This window comes from Microtus oregoni, unplaced genomic scaffold (assembly GCF_018167655.1).
Source record: "Microtus oregoni isolate MIOR12 unplaced genomic scaffold, Mior012 000048F_ref0000485, whole genome shotgun sequence".
NCBI lineage: Eukaryota > Metazoa > Chordata > Mammalia > Rodentia > Cricetidae > Microtus > Microtus oregoni.
The window spans coordinates 4,725,001-4,743,648 of record NW_024543222.1 but is presented as its reverse complement, the minus strand read 5'-3'; the positions used below and the strand labels follow the sequence as shown (position 1 = coordinate 4,743,648).

The following is an 18,648-nucleotide window of genomic DNA, read 5'->3' as shown; positions in this document are numbered from 1 at the left end:
CTTGATATCTGTGAAGGCTAGAACAATGAATCTGATCCCCTAGGATTGGAATTGTGATCTGCCCTGTAGATGCTGGAACACACACACACACACACACACACACACACACACAAGCACGCATATTCACAGTAGGTTCCATCTCTCAAATATTTTTTTACCTTCTACCACCACCACTCTGGGAGTCAAACCCACATGGACCTTGGGGGAAGCTAAGGTCCCAAGAACATGGTAATGGTGGCATCTCATTTTGGATTTAATTTGCATTTCCTGGTGACTAAAGACACTGAGTACCAAGCTAGGAAGTGGTGCCCCACGCCTTTAATTCCAGCACTTGGGAGGCAGAGGCAGGCTGATCTCCGTGAGTTCAAAGCCAGGCTGGTGTACAGAGTGAATTCCCAGACAGGAGAGAGAGAGAGAGGGGGAGAGAGAGAGAGAGAGAGAGAGAGAAGAGGAGGGGAGGGGAGGGGAGGGTAGGGGAGGGGAGGGGAGAGGAGAGGAGAGGAGAGGAGAGGAGAGGAGAGGAGAGAAACTGAATACCTTATTCACATGTTGGCTGGGCTATTTGGATATTTCTTCCTGGAAATTGTCTAGTCTCGTCTTTCATACACTTATCTCCTGGCCATATGCCCTTTTCCTCAGATTTTCAGGTCTTTCTGTATTCTGGATACAGTTGTTTCCTGGGTATATCATAACATCTATTCAGAGTGCTTCAACAATGCCCACACATGATGGGTCTCAACAAAAACAAGTTGTATGAATGTTTGAATTAGGAAAGCCCTTTAAAGGAAAGATGCTTGGATGGATTAAACCATTGCTTTCAAGGGTGTAACTGGATATAAGGTTTGTGTCTCAAACAATAAGAAACAGAACCTTAAAGAGAAAGCCCAGAATACAAGAAAACATCCTCAAATTTCATTCCTTTCAGCTTGTTTCTAGATACACAGGTTTTTTAACATTCCGGTTCTTCTTTTTTAAAGGAGTTATATTTCTACCAGGCAGCAGTGGCAGACGCCTTTGATCCCAGCACTCAGGAACCAGAGGAAGGCAGATCTCTGTGAGTTCAAAGCCAGCCTCATCTACAGAGCAAGTTCCAGGACAGCCAAGAACAAGGACAGGGCTACACAGAGAAGCCCTGTCTCAAACATCCCACCAAAAAAGATGTTATATGTCTGTATTTATTTATTCTATATTTATATGTGTGAGTATCTGCCTGTACGTATGTGTCTACATCACACATGTGTCCACATCACGCACATGTCTGGTACCCAAGGAGGTCAGAAGAGGAGAATGGATCCCCTGGAACCAGAGTTACAGAGGTTTCTGGAGCATCATATGGGTCCATTCCCCCAGGACCTCTATAAGAGCAACAAGTGCTCTAAACTGTTGAGCCACCTCCAACTCAAAATTAAGATCTTAAAGGCTGTGTTGTGAGGGGGTTGTACATGTGTGTGTGTTCATGTGTATTCACGTGTGTGCTGAGGGCATAGGACAACCCCCAAGTGTTCCTCAGGAGCTGTCCACCTTGTCTTTTGAACCAGGGCCTTCCACTGGCTTGAAGCTCATCAGGTAGGCTAGGTTGTCTGTCCAGTGAGCCACCATGGATCCATCTATCTTGGCTCCTCATCCCCAGAGCTGGGCTGGGAATACAAGAACGAGACAAACATTCTGCTTTTTTTTTTTTTTAAGCTGATAAGCACTTTTAGTGTACGGAGCCACCTCCTCAGTCCCCTTAAGGTAATGTTTAGTTTTGCTTAGTTTATAGAAAGACTCCTACACTGTAGCTTAGTCTGGCCTGGAACAGGCTGTATGAAACAGCTGGTCTAGAACTCAAGACAACCCCCCCTCTTCAGCTTCCCAAGTACTGTTATCAGAGGAGCCTCTTTCTAACCTTGGGTATGTGTGTTGTGTACTTGTGAAGGTTCACGTGATTTCAGGTACCCAGAGAACAGAGGGGTCAGATTGCCCCGGCAGCTGGGGTTACAGGCTCTTGTGAGCTGCTTGACATCGGTGCGGGAAACCCGAACTCAGATGCTCAGCAAGAGTTCTTAAGCCCCATTCTTCTCTCCAGCAGCCAAATCCCTATTTCTGGCTCTTAAAGTGCTTGTAAATTAATACCATTTTAAAGAAGTTCATGGAATGTATCCGTAGGTCACCCCGTTCCCCGCGGTGAGGACCGCTGTGGAAAGCAGGCAGACCCTTGCTCTCAGGATGAGCCAGGACAAACAATAAGTAAACAAAATAATTTCAGACGGACGTAAAAAAAAGTCGGACGTGGAGAAAAAAGAAGGACATAGGGTTGATCCAACAATTCCCAGACCAGGACACCAGGAAGGACCTCACCCGAGGCCCCGCCCCCTATTTGCATACTCCTTATGATTGGCCTCCGGCGGCAGACCCCACCCCGTAGAGCTGGCGGCCTGGGAAGCAGCAAGCCGGGCCGGGCGGAGATGCAGCGGCGGCTCCGGGTGTCGCGGCGCGGGCCGGGTGGTGTGCGGGCCAGAGGCGAGCAGGGGGTATCCGCCGTGGCACCCACACTCTCCTGACGCCGCAGCCCTGCAGGCGGTCCCGGGTCGTCCCAGCCGTCGTCCCGCTTTGCAGTCCCCACCCCTCCGCCCTTTGTGCCGCCGACACCCGACGTCCCCAGCTCGACGGGACCCAGGGCGCGCGGGAGCGAGAGGCCCCGCTGTGCGCACGGCCGGTAGCGGATGGCGGCCGCGCGAGGTGGGCGAAGGGGCGCTGCAGCCCGAGCCCGCGACGTGGGAAGCCCGGACCGCCTCCGCCGCATTGTCCCGGGCTGCGAGCCCAGGCCCTGAGCTGCCGCAGCGCCCGCCCACCGCCACCCGCGGGGCCATGCGGAGAGCGGCGGGGATGGAGGACTACTCCGCAGAGGAGGAGGAGTCCTGGTACGATCATCAGGACCTGGAGCAGGGTGAGCACGGTGGGAAAGGAAGTGGCGTGTGCCCCGAGACCCCTGGCCGCTACTCCATTGTTGGGCGGTATCACCTAGAAAAGGGCTGGGCTGGACCTGGTGCACCAAACAGAGCATGAGTCTTGAGAATGGGGACGTGGACCGAGAGGGGCGCTGCCCTGGAAGATTCGGACGCGATAGACCCGAGACCTGCAAAAGTGTGTAGTTGACGGGGCATCCATCACCCTTCTCGTCTTAGTAGCAGCGACTACTCGGTTGTCCCTGGTAGGGTTTTGTTAGGGGGCCCGGAAACTAGGTGGCCGCAGGGAATTCCTGGTACTTTGGCTGGGAGTACTCTGTGTTGAGATGTCATCTCCCCAGATCAGCAGCACTCGTCCCGGCCAGAATTTCTGAGCTCTAAGACCTAGAGAAAGTTTCCCCACCTGGCTTTCCTCTGCCCAGCTAGAGAGTGGTGCGGGCAGCCTGACTGTGGAGAAGCCTTATGTGGAGTCTCCAACCAGCCTTCCCGAGAAAAGTATCCCGTTGTCCTTCGCGGCACTAGGCTTCCTCACACGTTCTGCCGAACGACAGCCCCAGGAAAGAGGGAGGATGCCTGAAAGGGGTTTGGAAGCTGGTGATGAAGTGGCTAAAGTGACATCACTAAGAAGAGAGATGGAGTCGTCTTGGCCGAGGTGGGGAGGCCTGAGAGGGTCAGGGTCAAGGCCAAAGCCTGCTGGAGTGGAGTCTGCTCCACCCTCTTTGCCAAGGTGCCTGTTCTTGCCGATACCTTGAGGGAGTGAGGAACTGCATCAAGGGAAAAGTGACCTCCCCACAGTCACCTGCAAGCCCTGAGTTATTCAAACCCAAGGCTAGCAGACAGTGTGCCCTGGAGGCCTGGTCTCCATCCTCAGGGTCCCTGAGCTCTGGTTTTGCCAGGATGGGAAGCATGCACTCGCATCCTGGAGCCTTTGTTTCCTGACCCACTTCCCCTTGCTGCCAGGCTTCACCTGCAGACCAGGAGCTGTCTCTGTTCTTGCCAGTGAATCAGACTCTTGGGAGACCTGTGTAGGATGGAGGGCGATGGGTTAGACATCCCTGTGCTATGAACTGCCCCATGTTTATGTGGCACCTTCTTCTCTGTCCTGGCCACTACTCCTAAAACTTTTCTTCTCTGGAAACATCTGTTGGCCTCATTTGAATTTCAGACATCATCCTGGGACCTTGGAAGGGTCCTAGCCGCGGACCTCCGGGTACAGGAGGGCTGGTAGGGGAGGCCCACTTGTATGTTCTGAGTGTCAGTGATTATGAGATGACTTCCTGGGAGAGGCTAGCTCAGAAGGAAAGATGAAAAGCAGAGTTCTGTGGAAGATAGCCTCTAGGGGAGGCAGATGCTAATACTGTGGCAATCTCATTTAGTTCCCGCACCCCTAATGAAGGCTTGGCACCATGCCCAGCCCAGATGTGGGAGGAAGGAGCCAGAGAGTAGGGGCGGGAGATGGTGTGGCTTCTGGTGAGGGACCGGAATCGCCATTCCAGCGGGGCTGAAGAGCTCTGTATCGCTCTCTTCTTGGGTCCTGCTGGTCTGGCCTGCAGCTCCAGTCATAGGCAGAGCCCAGGAACCAGGGGGATACCGAGGAATGAAGCACTGTTTGAGGAAAGTGGGCCTTCCTGCCAGTGGGGGGGTGGGGGAGGCTGTGCTGGGTCTAGGGACAGAATCCCTGTCCTGATCCTGTATTCCAGCGAGGAGATGAGGAGAGGGATCAAAGTATGTATGACAGCTTGGTCCCCTCAGCAAGGAGAGATGTGAGCCGGAGGGTGGAGGAAGGAAGGGGAGGACAAGTAGGGGACAAAGGAAGTGCTGGCCACTCAGATCTGCGTGCCAGCCCAGGAGAGCTGAGTGATGGGGAGGAGTGTCTGCCAAAAGACAGTCACATCAGAGGTCCCATGTCTGTGTCCCCTTCTCTGGGCTTGATCCCAAAGTCTTTCCTTCCCATCTGCTGGGTGGCCCGTGGAGTGGTTTTCCCACCCACCCATGAGGTAGCCTTCCGGCCTGTTTTTCCCCCCTACCCTGGACCAAGCCCCAACTTCCCTTCCCAAAGAGATTGTCCCTAGAGATGGTGTTTGACTTTGGTGTGCCTCTGCCCCTCTGCAGGAGGTGGTCAGGACAGGTGAGGTCTTAGATTTGCTCTGTTCCCTCTACTGGTTGCCATGAGCACCTGTAAAAATAGAAAAGAAAAGTCATGAATTAATTATTAAGCAAGCCCTGGCTCTTCCGTTGCCCACCCCCTCCTCCACCTGTGACCACCTCTGTCCAGGCTGACGGATGGCCGCTGAGTCACAGATTTTCTGACCTGACTCCCCTTCCTGCCTAGCCTTGAGTTCTCCACCCCAGGGGATGCTCTGACGTGGCTAGGAAAATGGCAGCTTATCTCCACCCTGCTTCCCCCGAAGGCCTTCCGGAGTTCCTGACTTTCGTACCTGTGGGGCAGGACCCCCAGCTCCACCTCAGTCACCTTTACCTGTGCCCACCTTGGCCTATTTCCTGCCTCTCTGTGAAGAGTCTGCCATGCTCCGTCCTGATGCCAAGCCATAGGGGCTGTGGGATTTCTGGGTCTCTTTTGTTTTCTCTGGGGTTACATATAACCACTAAGGTCCCCTGAAGGAAGCCCCAGAAGGCCCCTAGAGCCAGGAGGGGAGGTGGCATCCCAGACTCAGTTCCTTCCTGGCTTGGTTCAGAGTTGCCTATTGATCCAGCCATAGCAAGCTCTTTCTTGTCTTGTGTCCGCATCCTGCTTAGCTGGCTTCCAAGTGCCCAGGCCACCCTCCCCTGAGTCCGGAACTGCCACTGTCCTTCAGCAAGCTGCCTCCTCCAGGCCCCTGGCTCTGCAGCTTCTAGACTCCTTCCGTCATCCCTTCAGGCAGCTCTGACCAGCTTAGCTTGCAAAGTGATTCAGTTTCCCTGAGTCTGTCTGAGATTCTCCCCATCCTCCCCAGGCAGCTTCCTTTCCATCTTCCTTCATCATCCCTGGATCACTAGGGCGACCAAGTAACATTCGCTGTCTTTGTGGGCAGTCTTCAGCGTCTCTCCCTTCATAGTGTGGTATAGCCCCCATCCCAATCCCAGCCTACAAATAGCAAGGAGTTGCACACATAGCCCAGCTCGCCTGGAAGGAGGAGCCTGGTATTGAAATTGCCCTTGGCCCTTCCTCATTTCTCTGGCCTTGAATTCTGGTTAAGCTGCAGGGTCTGCTTGCAGGCCGAGCATGTATATGGTATAGCAATGGTCACTTCCTAGACCACCTAACAGTTCCAAGGCCTGAAACATTTGGGAAGGGGATGAACTGAACACTGCCATCCTGTTACAGCCTAAGAAGATGGCGAGGTTCTCCCGTAACCAATCATACACACACACACACACACACACACACACACACACACACTCATTATCCCCAAGCACATGATATATCACAAGATTGTCATCCAACAATGGGAACATCAGGCTTCAGATTTTGCAGACAACTCCAGACTCTGGCCCAAGTGTCCTCAAATACCTTATTAGGTTTATATTAGGTGACTGGACATTTTGGCATCTTCATTAGGCAAGTTACTTGCCCCAGGCTATGGGGTTTGTATCTGATTTACACGATTCAGTTTTGTTCCCATCGGGAAAACTGTTTGTTCCAGACAGTGTCATTACAGCCTAGCTAGAGGGGAGCTTCTGTGGTCTGCTTCCCCAGTGACGTCAGGACACAAAGCCCTCTCCAATTAATGTAGCTGTAGAGGCCCCATTCTGGCTATTTCAACCAGACCCCTGATCTGAGCGTGTCTATATCCTACCACTTGGGAGACAGAGGTGATGGGATCGGGAGTTCAAAGTCATCCTTGGCCTCATACCAAGGAAAACCTGACTACATGAGACCCCACCTCAAAACAACAACAATGAAAGTTGCTGGAGATGCAACTCTGTTGGTAGAATGCTTGCCTAGCATGCAAGAAACCCTGGGTTTGGCTCCCCAACTCCACATAAGACCAGACAGTGTGGCACATCCCAACAATCCCAGCACTTAGGAGGTCGAGGCAGAGGGATGAAGGTTAAGGCCAGCTACATTGCAAGTTTGAGCTACAAGATAAGAAAGAAAGAAGAGCTGGACAGTGGTGGCACAAGTCTTTAATCCCAGCACTCGAGACACAGAGGCAGGTGGATCTCCGTGAGTTCGAGGACATTCCAGTCTACCAAATGAGTTCGAGCACAGGCTCCAAAGCAACAGAGAAACCCTGTCTCAAACAAAGCAAAAGAAATAAGAAAACTTTACCCTCATTGTGGGAGCGATATTGTTTCTCAGACTTGGCCGTTTGTCTAGGTCCCGTGGCTGATCAGGCCACTCTGGCTTTCACAAGGAAACACCTTGTCCTAGGTGTTCTGTCCTAGGCAGAAAGTGCAGGACGCTCTACTATCTACCCATCCAACGTCCCTGTTCCGTAAGGGTCCAAGAGGAAGACCCCACATGGGCCTGTCTGCCGCACTGCAGAGGGTGTAGCCAAAACAGCCATCTATCTAAAACTCCAGGAGGACCAGAAGGGGAAGGCAGAGCTATCATTATGTATAAAAATAGCACTGGTTCTTATTGGCCCCGGAAAAGCTGCTTCTACAAATCTTGGTCCAGATTTACACCCTCAGCCTAGAATGAAGGTTGGTCTAACAAACGGCCTCATAATGTTAAATAATAAAATAATCAGTGCTTTCCTGCTTCTGGCCAAATGGGTTAGACAGGCCTACTGTTCACCCGCTAATTCTGTTTCTAGGAATGTGTTCTCACAAGAGGTAGTGATTTGCACTAAGGTTTTAATGCGGTGGAGTTAATCCTAGTTTGACTCTTACTTTGCAGTTCTAGACAGGGACCCAGATCCTCACACAGGCAGCCCCTCTACTGCTTCTAGCAGTGAACTCCATCCCCAGCCCCCCTTTACTGTTTGTTAGTGATTGCTAACAAAGATTACAAACTTTCGTGTATGATTGTTTTGCTCACATGTATGTATGTGTACTATGTGAGTGCCTAGTGCCCAAAGAAGCAAGAAGACAACATTGGATCCCTTGGGACTAGTGTTGCCATGTTGCCAACTGTTGAGAGCTGCCATGTGGGTGCTGGGACCTGAACTCAGGTCCAGTACTCTTAACCACTAAGCTATCTCTCCAAATCTGAGGTGTTAAGTTTTGGGGAGTTTTTGTTTGTTTGTTTGGTTGGTTGGTTGGTTGGTTGGTTTTGGTTTTTCGAGATGGGGTTTCTCTGTGTAGCTTTGGAGCCTGTCCTGGAACTCACTCACAGAGATCTGCCTGCCTCTGCCTCCCAAGTGCTGGGATTAAAGGTGTGTGTTACCACCACCTGGCAAGGGTGTTAAGTTTTTAAGACAAGGTTTCACCCTTTAGTCCTGACTGCCATGGAACCTGATGCAATCCTCCTGCCTCAACCTCTCAAATGCTAGGATTGCAGATATGAGCTACCAAACCCAAATGCTTACCCTCCTCTTACATTTTTTATTCATTTATTTTTTGGGTTTTTTTTAATTTATTTATTTATTAAAGATTTCTGTCTCTTCACCGCCACCGCCTCCCATTTCCCTCCCCCTCCCCCGATCAAGTCCCCCTCCCTCATCAGCTCGAAGAGCAATCAGGGTTCCCTACCCTGTGGGAAATCCAAGGACCACCCACCTCCATCCAGGTCTAGTAAGGTGAGCATCCAAACTGCCTAGGCTCCCACAAAGCCAGTACGTGCAGTAGGATCAAAAACCCATTGCCATTGTTCTTGAGTTCTCGGTAGTCCTCATTGTTCGCTATGTTCAGCGAGTCCGGTTTTATCCCAGGCTTTTTCAGATCCAGGCCAGCTGGCCTTGGTGAGTTCCCGATAGAACATCCCCATTGTCTCAGTGTGTGGGTGCACCCCTCGCGTTCCTGAGTTCCTTGCTCGTGCTCTCTCTCCTTCTGCTCCTGATTTGGACCTTGAGATTTCTGTCCTGTGCTCCAATGTGGGTCTCTGTCTCCTTTCATCGCCTGATGAAGGTTAATATTCAGGAGGATGCCTATATGTTTTTCTTTGGGTTCTCCTTATTTAGCTTCTCTAGGATCACTAATTATAGGCTCAATGTCTTTTGTTTATGGCTAGAAACCAAATATGAGTGAGTACATCCCATGTTCCTCTTTTTGGGTCTGGCTTACCTCACTCAGGATAGTGTTTTCTATTTCCATCCATTTGTATGCAAAATTCAAGAAGTCCTTGTTTTTTACTGCTGAGTAGTACTCTAATATGTATATATTCCATACTTTCTTCATCCATTCTTCCATTGAAGGGCATCTAGGTTGTTTCCAGGTTCTGGCTCTTTGATTTAATTTTTTGGTTTTTTGAGACAGGGTTTTCTCTGTGTAACTACCTTGGTTGTCCTGGAACTAGCTCTGTAAACCGGGCTAACCTCGAACTCACAGAGATCCACCTGCCTCTGCCTCCTGAGTGCTGGGATCAAAGGCATGCACCACCATGGAGACAGTGTCTGAGTTGCCCAAACTGGCCTTAAACTTGTGGTCCTCTTGCCTCAGCCTCCTGAGGAGTTAGGGTCTTGGGCCTATGGCATAGCTTCAAGCTTTTGTTGTTTTTTGTTTTGGGTTTTTTTGTTTGTTTTGTTTTTTGAGACAGAATCTCATGTAACTTAGACTGGCCTCAAACTCCTGATCCTCCTGCCTCAGTTTCCTGAGTCCTGGGGTTAGGCATGCACACCACACCTGTGTAGTAGTAATAATGGCACAGAGACTTATTATTAATTATAAAAGCTCAGCCTTATTCCTAACTAGTTCTTATAACTTAAATTAACCCATATTTTTTTGGTGTACACTCTTCCACGAGGCCTGTCACCTCATCACCATACTGCCCATCCTGCTTCCTCCCTTCCCCCCCACCCCCCATCTTCTGGTGTCTCCTGTGCATCTAGATTATCTCCTATTTCCTCTCTCTGCCTGGAAGTCCCACCTATACCTCCTGCCTAGCTATTGGCCATTCAGCTCTTTGTTAAATCAATCACAGCAATACATCTTTACACAGTGTACAAATATCCCACAACACACTAGGCTCATAGTTTCCCTTTTAATAGAGAAAATACTCAAAGATGCTCTAAACACCCAACAGTAAGGATCGTCTAAACGAAGGTGTTTAGAACTTTATATATACAGTAGCGTCTTCTGCATCCACTAATAGTGTGCATACATGTAATAATATGTGCATTACCCACAGAAACATGCCGTGATATGTTGTTATAGGAGAAAGGCAGATGCAGACAAAGACAGTGTGCTTTGCATTTGTGCTTCATTTTGTGTGTGTTGCATACATGTGTGTGTGTGTAGGCATGCATGTGCAGATCAGAGGGCACCTTGTAGGGGTTGGTTCTGTTCTTCCACCATGAAGGTGTAGGGGAATGTGGTGCAGTAGTGGTGTTGGGATATCCTGACTTATTGGGAAGCCAGGATATACTTAGAGCCACACTAGGACAGCTCTGGAGGGGTAGAGCCACACTAGGACAGCTCAGCCCTGGACGAAAGGTGTCCTGACTATGGAGAAGCCAGGCTACCTGAAGCTGGGGTGTGGTGGGGGATGGTCTCCCCGCAGGATGTAGGGATCCTGCTCCTCTCCTGGAGAGCCGCTACAGCTGAGTTCTGCTCTGCTCCCTCAAGGGAGCGTCCTAGCATAGCTGTCAGCTTCTTCTCCTGCCCAAGAAGTTTCTTCTGCTAATGCTCTGCAAGAGGAAGCCCCCTTCAGAAATGTAGCAGTCTGGCAATCCTTCCCTGGCCTTGCTCAGCCCCTTAAGGAGCTCCTAGCAAGGTTCTTCTGTTCTGCTCCACAGCCTTGCGGAGGCCCCCTAGGGAGCATCTCAGCAAGGTTTTTCAGCTCAGTCCCCTAAGGGACATCCCAGCCAGGTCCTCCTCCTCTGCACTGGCGAATGAAGGTCTTCACCCAAGACTCTTTTGAGAAAGAGATTTATTTGGGAAGGAGGAGTCCAGGAGAGTGGCTGTTTCTGCCGCTTAACTTCAGCTCTTTATATAAGGCTTCTTAGGGGCGGAGTTTTCCCAGGGAGAACAGGGATTGGTTAACTTTTCCCTGCTCAGGGATTGGTCAGTTTAGCTGGCCAGAGATGGCTCTGACTTCATGGTCAAACTGTGTTTCTTCCTCTGGTCCTTTTTAGATTTTTTACTCTAATCTTAGGGCCAGGGCATATTTCTTTCACTGGCTCTCATTCTGGGGACAAAGTGTGTTTCTCTGGCACTAGTTTCAGAGCCAGGGCACCTGTCGTTTAGTCCTGGGTTCAGGGATGAAGACGTTTCTCTCCCTGGCCCAGGTCTTAAATCCAGGGTGTGTTTCTTTCTCTGACTCTGGGTTCAGAGTCAGGACACTCAGTGATTGGTTGGTTTCCTGCCTCAGTTGTCTCTTTTACCCTACAGAAGGTCCTGGGGAGTGAATTCGGGTTCAGCAGCAATTGCCTTTACCCACTGAGCTATCTCACTGGTACAATATTTTTTTAAGGGTGTGTGTGTGTGTGTGTGTGTGTGTGTGCAGGTGCCCCTCATGAAAGCTAGAAGAGGATTGCTCCATCCCCTGAGGCTAGAGTTACAGACAATCGTGATTGCTTGCAGGGGACCAAACTCTGGTTCTCTGTAAAAATAGCAGAGAGCTCTTGAGTACAGAGCGGCCTCTCCAGACCCTCGCTGATTTTTGTTTTGTTTTTGTTTTGTTTTGCTTTTGAGACAGGGTTTCAGTGTGTATCCCTGGTTGGCCTCAGCCTCACAGAGACCCACCTGCCTCTGCCTCCTGAGTGCTAAAACTAAAAGTGTGCCCCACCACACAGCTCAACTAATTTTTTTTAATTGTTGGCTTTTCACCTTTCTGTACTCATTTGTTTTCTACATCAAGCAGAAAGAACGACCAAGCTAGTTGGTAGCACATATTCTCAATCCCAGCATTCAGGAAGCCGAGGCAGAAGGATCTTGAGCCTCAGGCTAGCCTGGGCTTCACAGTAAGATCCTGTACAAATGAAACCAAACCAGATATACGAAGGACAAGAAGAGATAGAAGTGACACCAGCCCAGACGCTCAGCTCCTGGTTTCCATCTCTAGCCATACTAGGGCTCCTGAGAATAGCCTGTGTGCTGGTGACACCGAGTCACCAAGAGCCGAGCCGCAGATCAATGCTAGGGCATTGACGAGGGCTGTCTGCTGTCCTCACTCTGTGTTCTGTTTGCTCCACCTCCCTTCTCCCAGACTTGCACTTGGCGGCGGAGCTGGGGAAGACTCTGCTGGAGAGGAACAAGGAGCTGGAGGAGTCCCTGCAACAAATGTATTCCACCAATGAGGAGCAAGTGCAGGAGATCGAGGTGAGGGACCCCAGGCTCTGCACCGCTCCTCCCGTTTCTCAAGAGCCTTTGGCTGGGGCCTGTGTGTGCCTTTGTGCACCTCACCAAAGGCCTCCCAGCTTTCCTTTCCTAATCCACACCTGCCCACCCATCCCAAGCAGCCTACTGCACCGTGGTCTTCACCCCCTGCTCCAGCGAGCACGAATCTCAAAGTCGATTGGTTTAGCGGTAGTAGGGGGGCCAGGCAGAGATCTTTGTCCCTACCTCATTGTAAAGGTTTGTTCCACCCTTACCTCCTCCCCTAGTACTTGACCAAGCAGCTGGACACGCTGCGGCTGGTGAATGAGCAGCATGCCAAAGTGTACGAGCAGCTGGACCTGACAGCCCGAGACCTGGAGCTGACCAATCAGAGGCTGGTGCTGGAGAGTAAGGCTGCCCAGCAGAAGATCCACGGGTGAGGGCTGGGATGGTGAGGGACAGGCCCAGGACTGAACACGTGGGCTGACAGGGAGACTCACACATTCTTAGAAGACGATGCTGAAGAGCCTGGGCTAGTAGCAAGGCCATCCCTGTCAACTCTGTGTGCTCTGTGTGCGGTGTGTGCTTAGACATTCATCTTGTAAAAACTATAGTCCCTTCCCTCCTCCTCCTTCTTCTCTTCCTCCTCCTCTTCCTCTTCCTCCTCCTCTTCCTCCTCTCCCTCCTCTTCCTGCTCCTCTTCCTTCTCCTCCTCTTCCTCCTTCTCTTCCTCCTCTCCCTCCTCTTCCTGCTCCTCTTCCTCCTTCTCCTCCTACTCCTCCTCCTTTTTTGTTATTTCACCAAGACAGGGTTTCTCTGTGTAGTTCTGGTTGTCCTGGAGCTCACTTTGTAGGGCAGGCTGCCCTTGAACTCACAGAGATCGGCCCACCTCTGCCTCTTGAGTGCTGGGATTCAACATGTGTGCCACCACTGCTCAGCCCGTCCTTTCTTTTTATGATTTATTTTTATTCTGTGTGGGTGGGTGTTTTGCCTGCATGTGTGTCTGTGCACCGTGTGTGAGCCATACTCTCTGAGGCCAGGAGAGGGTACGGGATCCCCTGGAGCTAGAGTTGCAGATGATCATGAGCCACAATGTGTGTGGGTGGCGGGAACTAAACCCGGGTCCTCTGCAAGAGCAGCAAGTGCTTTTAACCTCTGAGCCATCTCTCCAGCCCCTCACAAGCGATGGATGAAAAGTCACCCGTATTCCAGAAGATAACCTCCCACCTGTGCTTATTTGCCAATTACACACCAGGCTCAGTTTGAGGCACTAAAGATTCGGTGACTCTGACCTGCCCTCTGGGACCTTGCACATGGGAAGGGAGGCAGAGATGTAAATGTCACTGCAGTGTATGGTGGTGGTGACAGAGGGGCGGGGTGGTGGGGTGGTGGTGGTGATGCAGGAACCGGAAGTGGGGTTGGGGAAATGTCCTGGTCGCACAGGCGTGAGCACCTGAGTTCAAGTCCTGGCACATGTGTAAAATGTAAAAGACAATAGCGTGCATTCGTAATCTAAAACTGGGGAGCTGGTGATGGCTGGGTCCCACCCTGGCTGAATCAAGGATCCCTGGGTTCTAGTGGGAGCCAGTCTCAAACAACAAGGTGGCTAGCTTGTGAAGGTGTGATACCCAAGGTCATCCTCCGGCCTCCACATGTATCCACACACACATGAACATGCACACATGTACAGATACATAGGGACTAAAGGTGCCTGAGGAGAAGTGATTGGCTCTCCCTACGATGTATAGAAGGGCAGGTCCTTGGATATGGCAGAGAGTTCTCAGACTCTAACTCCAGACAGTGTGCTCAAGATTGTCTGTCTGTCCTTAACTCCATGTCTTCCATCTACAAACGGCAGTGAGGCGGCGTCCCGTCTCCTTAAGACTTCCCCCAGATGGGGCTTGAGAAATGGCCAAAAGGTTGAGAGTGTTTGCTACTCTAGAACCAGGGTTTGGTTCCCAGCACTCACAGTGAGTGGCTCACAGCCACCCTGTCCCAGTTCCAGGGGATCCAACGCCCCCTTTTGGCCTCCTCAGGCACCTGCATACAAAATCAATCTCCATGTTTTTGGTTGTGAGCCAGCTTTTAATGACTGAGCCCTCTCTCCAGCCCTAACAATCTTTGAAAGGAACAACAAAAAGATGTCTCTCCTGGTTGCCTTCATCCTATCCCAGGTTGACAGAGACCATTGAGCGCCTGCAGTCCCAGGTCGAGGAACTGCAAGCCCAGGTGGAGCAGCTGCGAGGCCTGGAGCAACTTCGGGTTCGCCGAGAAAAGAGGGAGCGCAGGAGAACCATCCATACCTTCCCCTGCCTGAAAGAGCTGTGCACGAGCCCCCGGTAGGCAAGGGCCCCGGTGTGTCTCAGCCTTCCGAGAGTTCCAGCTGAGGAATGAAGGAGCACGGTGGACAGTAGCTGGGGAGGAGGACTGGGTCTGGTCCAAGCCATCAGGATGCTTGCTTGCTAAGGACAGCCATGGGCATTGCTATGCTAACCGAACAATCATCACATTTATTTTGTGTACAAGTCAGATGAGAAAAGGTCATGTGTTTAGTACTCGGCACAGCCAGGCTTCCAACCTAGGAGGAGTTAAGTGTTGAACCTTTTGGTTCCCGTTAAATCTTAATTCAACAACTACTTATATACAGGATTGGGGATGTCGCCAGGCACTTGCCTAGAATGTGTGTTACCCTGGGTTCAATCCCTAGCCTAGGAGAAAGGTTAATGAAGAAGATCAAGGTGAGGCTGGAGATGGGGCTCATTTGGAAGACTGTAGCTAACATTCACAAGCCCTTGAGTTTGATCCCCACACGTCCTAACGGAGTGGTGGAGCACACTTGTAATCCCAACATTCACAAGGTGGAGACAGGAGCTTCAAGATGTCACGAGCATCCTCAGGTCCAACTGGGCTGTATAAGATCTCATTTTAAAAAAACAACTGGGGCGGTGGTGGCACACACCTTTAATCCCAGCACTTGGGAGGCAGAGGCAGGCAGATCTTTGTGAGTTCAAGGCCAGCCTGGTCTACAGAGTGAGTTCCAGGACAGCCAGGGCTATTGCACAGAGAAACCCTGCCTTGAAAAAAAAAGTTAAAGCAGAAGAAGTGTGTGTTGAAACAACAGAACAGGGCCACTACCGTCCCTAGGCATCAGGGTCTAGAGGAAGAGAGAGTACAGGATCTAGAAGGTATGAAGAGGTCTGGCTGGCCAGCACCAGCCCGCAACTTGGAGGTCTCCTTTGTTCCCACATTTAACCTTCCCTTGTGTCTTCCTTTGCTGAAGAATTCTGGAGGAATCCATATAGGTCAGCATTCCCAGCCAGGAGAGAAAGTCAGAGGGGTGGATGGTCACTCAGAGGGGCAAAAGGAAGAGTTAGACAGGTGGACAAGAGAACCCAGTGCCTGACACTTTGGTTCGGAGCCTGACCATGACTAACTACCTCTGCCTTTCTCCCAGCAGCTGTGAGGGGGGAGTGACCATGACTAACTACCTCTGCCTGTCCCCCAGCAGGTGTGAGGATGCCTTCCGCCTGCACAGTTCCTCGCTAGAGCTGGGCCCTCGGCCCCTGGAGCAGGAGAACGAACGGCTGCAGACCTTGGTGGGGGTGCTGCGTTCCCAGGTGAGCCAGGAGCGACAGCGCAAGGAGCGGGCAGAGCGCGAGTACACAGTGGTACTCCAGGAGTACACGGAGCTGGAGCGACAGCTGTGTGAGATGGAGGGCTGCCGCCTGCGCGTGCAGGAGCTAGAGGCCGAGCTGCTGGAGCTGCAGCAGATGAAGCAGGCCAAGACCTACCTGCTGGCCCGTGATGAGCACCTGGCTGAGGCTTTGCTGGCGCCCCTCACTCAGGCCCCTGAAGCTGATGACCCCCAGCCAGGCATCGGGGATGATTCCAACGCCCAGGATGGTGTCGCCTCGCCTGCAGCCTCCCCCAGCCATGCAGTACGCAAAAGCTGCAGTGACACAGCACTCAATGCCATCGTGGCCAAAGACCCAGCCAGCCGCCATGCTGGCAACCTCACGCTTCATGCCAATAGTGTGCGCAGCCGCGGTATGTCTATCCTGAGGGAGGTGGATGAGCAGTACCACGCGCTGCTGGAGAAATACGAGGAGCTGCTGAGCAAATGCCGGCAGCATGGTGCCGGGGTGCGGCACGCGGGGGTGCAGACCTCGCGGCCCATCTCCCGGGACAGCTCATGGAGGGACCTACTGGGGGGCGAGGAGGGCCTGGGAGAGGGCAAGGTGGGTGAGAAAAGCCTAAGCCAGCACGTGGAGGCCGTGGATAAGCGGCTGGAGCAGAGCCAGCCCGAGTACAAGGCGCTCTTCAAAGAGATCTTTGCCAGGATTCAGAAGACCAAGGCAGACATCAATGCCACCAAAGTAAAGACGCCCAGCAGCAAGTGACCCCTCTCTAGGCCTGCAGCCTCCCCCTGCCTCCCTGCCAAGGGGGGTCCCTCGTGCCTCGGTGGCAGCCTCTTGGCAAGTAAGAGAGCCCTTTTCGCAGTAATATATCCTGACCAGTGGCTGGCGAATGAGCAGGGAGGCCTCTCTGATCTGGGGACACAGCATATTTCCTGTTGGTGGCCTGGTTCACCTGTCCTGCTGCCCTTGACCACTTTGCTTCAGCTTGAAGGCACAGCTCGGTTTAAAAGCCAAACACCCTCCCCCCACTGACCCTGGGGGCTTCTCAGCCCTCAGCTTCCCCCTCTGTGGCCAGTCTTCTGCAGGCCTTTCTTGTTTAGCTGACTTCCCCCTCCCCCCACTCCAAAGTTGTTTTCCTGAGAGATTTGCAATGCAAGGTCTCCTTGAGCCTTGCCACAACTGGAAACACTTGAAAGGGGATCTCAGAGCCAGCCATGGCTGGTGCTGGGGTCTCCTCGACCAGTCACTGCTTTCTGCCAGCCATGACTGTCATCCCCCTAGCTGTACCACTCCCGGAGTTCTGAGCAGGGCCGAAATCGCTAGCTTCCACACTGCAGAGCAGGAAGCGTTAGCCAAGCCCGAGTGTACCCCTCCAGCCCTGGCAAAGACCTTCAGCTCGCCACAGTTCTGTAGCCAATCTGATTGCAAGAAGAGAGAGCCCCTCAGCAGCCATACCTGGGTAGTGTCCGTTTCCTCTCAGAGTTCCAACCCTGGAAATACCTTCTGGGCAGAAAGCCCAGAGCAGGGATGGTGGGAGTCCTGCCACTTCTGCTTCCCTTCCCTTCTCTGCACCTGCCCCCATCTCAGGGACCATGATGTCTCATTCACTCCTCCCTTCCTCAGGCCAGCTCTGGGACCGTTCACATCTGCAGCCTCCAGAACGTCCTGTGTGAGCTTCACCAGTCCAGGTCCCAGCGTCCGCCCCATCCTTCACCAGGGACTGTAAGATCTTTACTCCATGTTAAGTATTTTAAGTTGAGAAAGAAATTCCTCCTTTGCCACGTTCCTACAGAATGTCTGCTCTTTACCTCCCACCTTTATGGGGGGACTTTTGAGGTCCAACCTGGATCAAGGGTTCAATATTTTAATCTAAAACTTCAGGAAGTCCAGATTCATCTTAGAGATGCCCAGGTCCCCAGCTTGCCCTCAGCAGCCCTTCAGGGCTTCTGGTTCCTTCTGCCACCCTTCTCAAAATCAAAGGAGCCATACAATCCAGTGAGAGGCAGTGACTCTGGCCTCTGTGCTGGGACCCCAGTGGGAACCGCCATGCCTTACCTCTTTCTTACCAAGCATGTCCGACATTCCTGGAGACTCGACCTTGCTCCAGGTGGCACTGTGATGCCTGCTGTCATCTGGATCCTTCTGTTCATGCAACTCGGAACCTTTCGTCCCTTGGGGCTGGGCACCTCCAGGCCCTCTGTGTGTCTCTGTCATATAGGGTAGAGGAGGAGTTCGGGCCTGTTCACTTCTCCAGTTCTGTAGCAGCTGACCAGAGTCACCTTTGAAGTATACATGAGAGAAATATATTTGCAAATGCTTTATTCTCTTCTTTAATAAAATATGCACCAGTATTCTAAAAGCAGCAATGGCCGTGGAGCCACAATTTCGTCTCTGCGTCTCACATGCTTGGCTCCTCCCGTGCACCACTACAAATGAGGGCGGATATGAGCTCCACCCACCCCCAAGTTCTGCATTTCTTTGAGGTCACTCTGCTCCCTGAACTCTTGACAAAGTCTGTGTCTGCAGAGCCAGCTATGCCAAGCATGCTCATGAACAAAACACTAGGGTCTATACTGCCTTAGAGTTTATATTCTGGCTTGGGGAGCTCCCCCAGAGCAAGGTGAGGTGATCTGCCCATGACGTTATGGAACTGGAGCTCTACGAAGCAGGGCATTCACGATCAGCAGGAGGAGGAATAT

The 18,648-nt window shown here is 51.9% G+C and overlaps 1 protein-coding gene across 3 annotated transcripts; it reads left to right on the top strand.

The window, feature by feature from the left end:
• Nucleotides 1–2,421: 2,421 nt before the first annotated feature.
• On the top strand, nucleotides 2,422–18,307 carry Cdr2l (cerebellar degeneration related protein 2 like). Of its 3 annotated transcripts, XR_005972677.1 has the most exons (6): nucleotides 2,422–2,929; nucleotides 12,202–12,314; nucleotides 12,599–12,747; nucleotides 14,486–14,650; nucleotides 15,817–16,790; nucleotides 17,573–18,307. XR_005972677.1 is itself a non-coding variant. In XM_041636160.1 (5 exons), exons 1-5 carry the CDS (start codon nucleotides 2,851–2,853, stop codon nucleotides 16,709–16,711), a joined length of 1,398 nt encoding a protein of 465 aa, XP_041492094.1. In that variant the 5' UTR covers nucleotides 2,422–2,850; the 3' UTR covers nucleotides 16,712–18,307. The 3 variants fall into 3 exon arrangements, 2 of the variants coding, with proteins under 2 accessions (XP_041492094.1, XP_041492092.1); XM_041636160.1 differs by having other exon boundaries at nucleotides 15,820–18,307; XM_041636158.1 differs by having other exon boundaries at nucleotides 15,817–18,307.
• Nucleotides 18,308–18,648: the final 341 nt, after the last annotated feature.

Bases quoted from the DNA above. Each gene is read 5' to 3' on its own strand.
- Cdr2l (XM_041636158.1), top strand. From the start codon at position 2,851: ATGCGGAGAGCGGCGGGGATGGAGGACTACTCCGCAGAGGAGGAGGAG. The intron at 2,930-12,201 runs GTGAGCACGGTG...CCCTTCTCCCAG, and splicing joins TCATCAGGACCTGGAGCAGG to ACTTGCACTTGGCGGCGGAG. The intron at 12,315-12,598 runs GTGAGGGACCCC...CTCCTCCCCTAG, and splicing joins AGCAAGTGCAGGAGATCGAG to TACTTGACCAAGCAGCTGGA.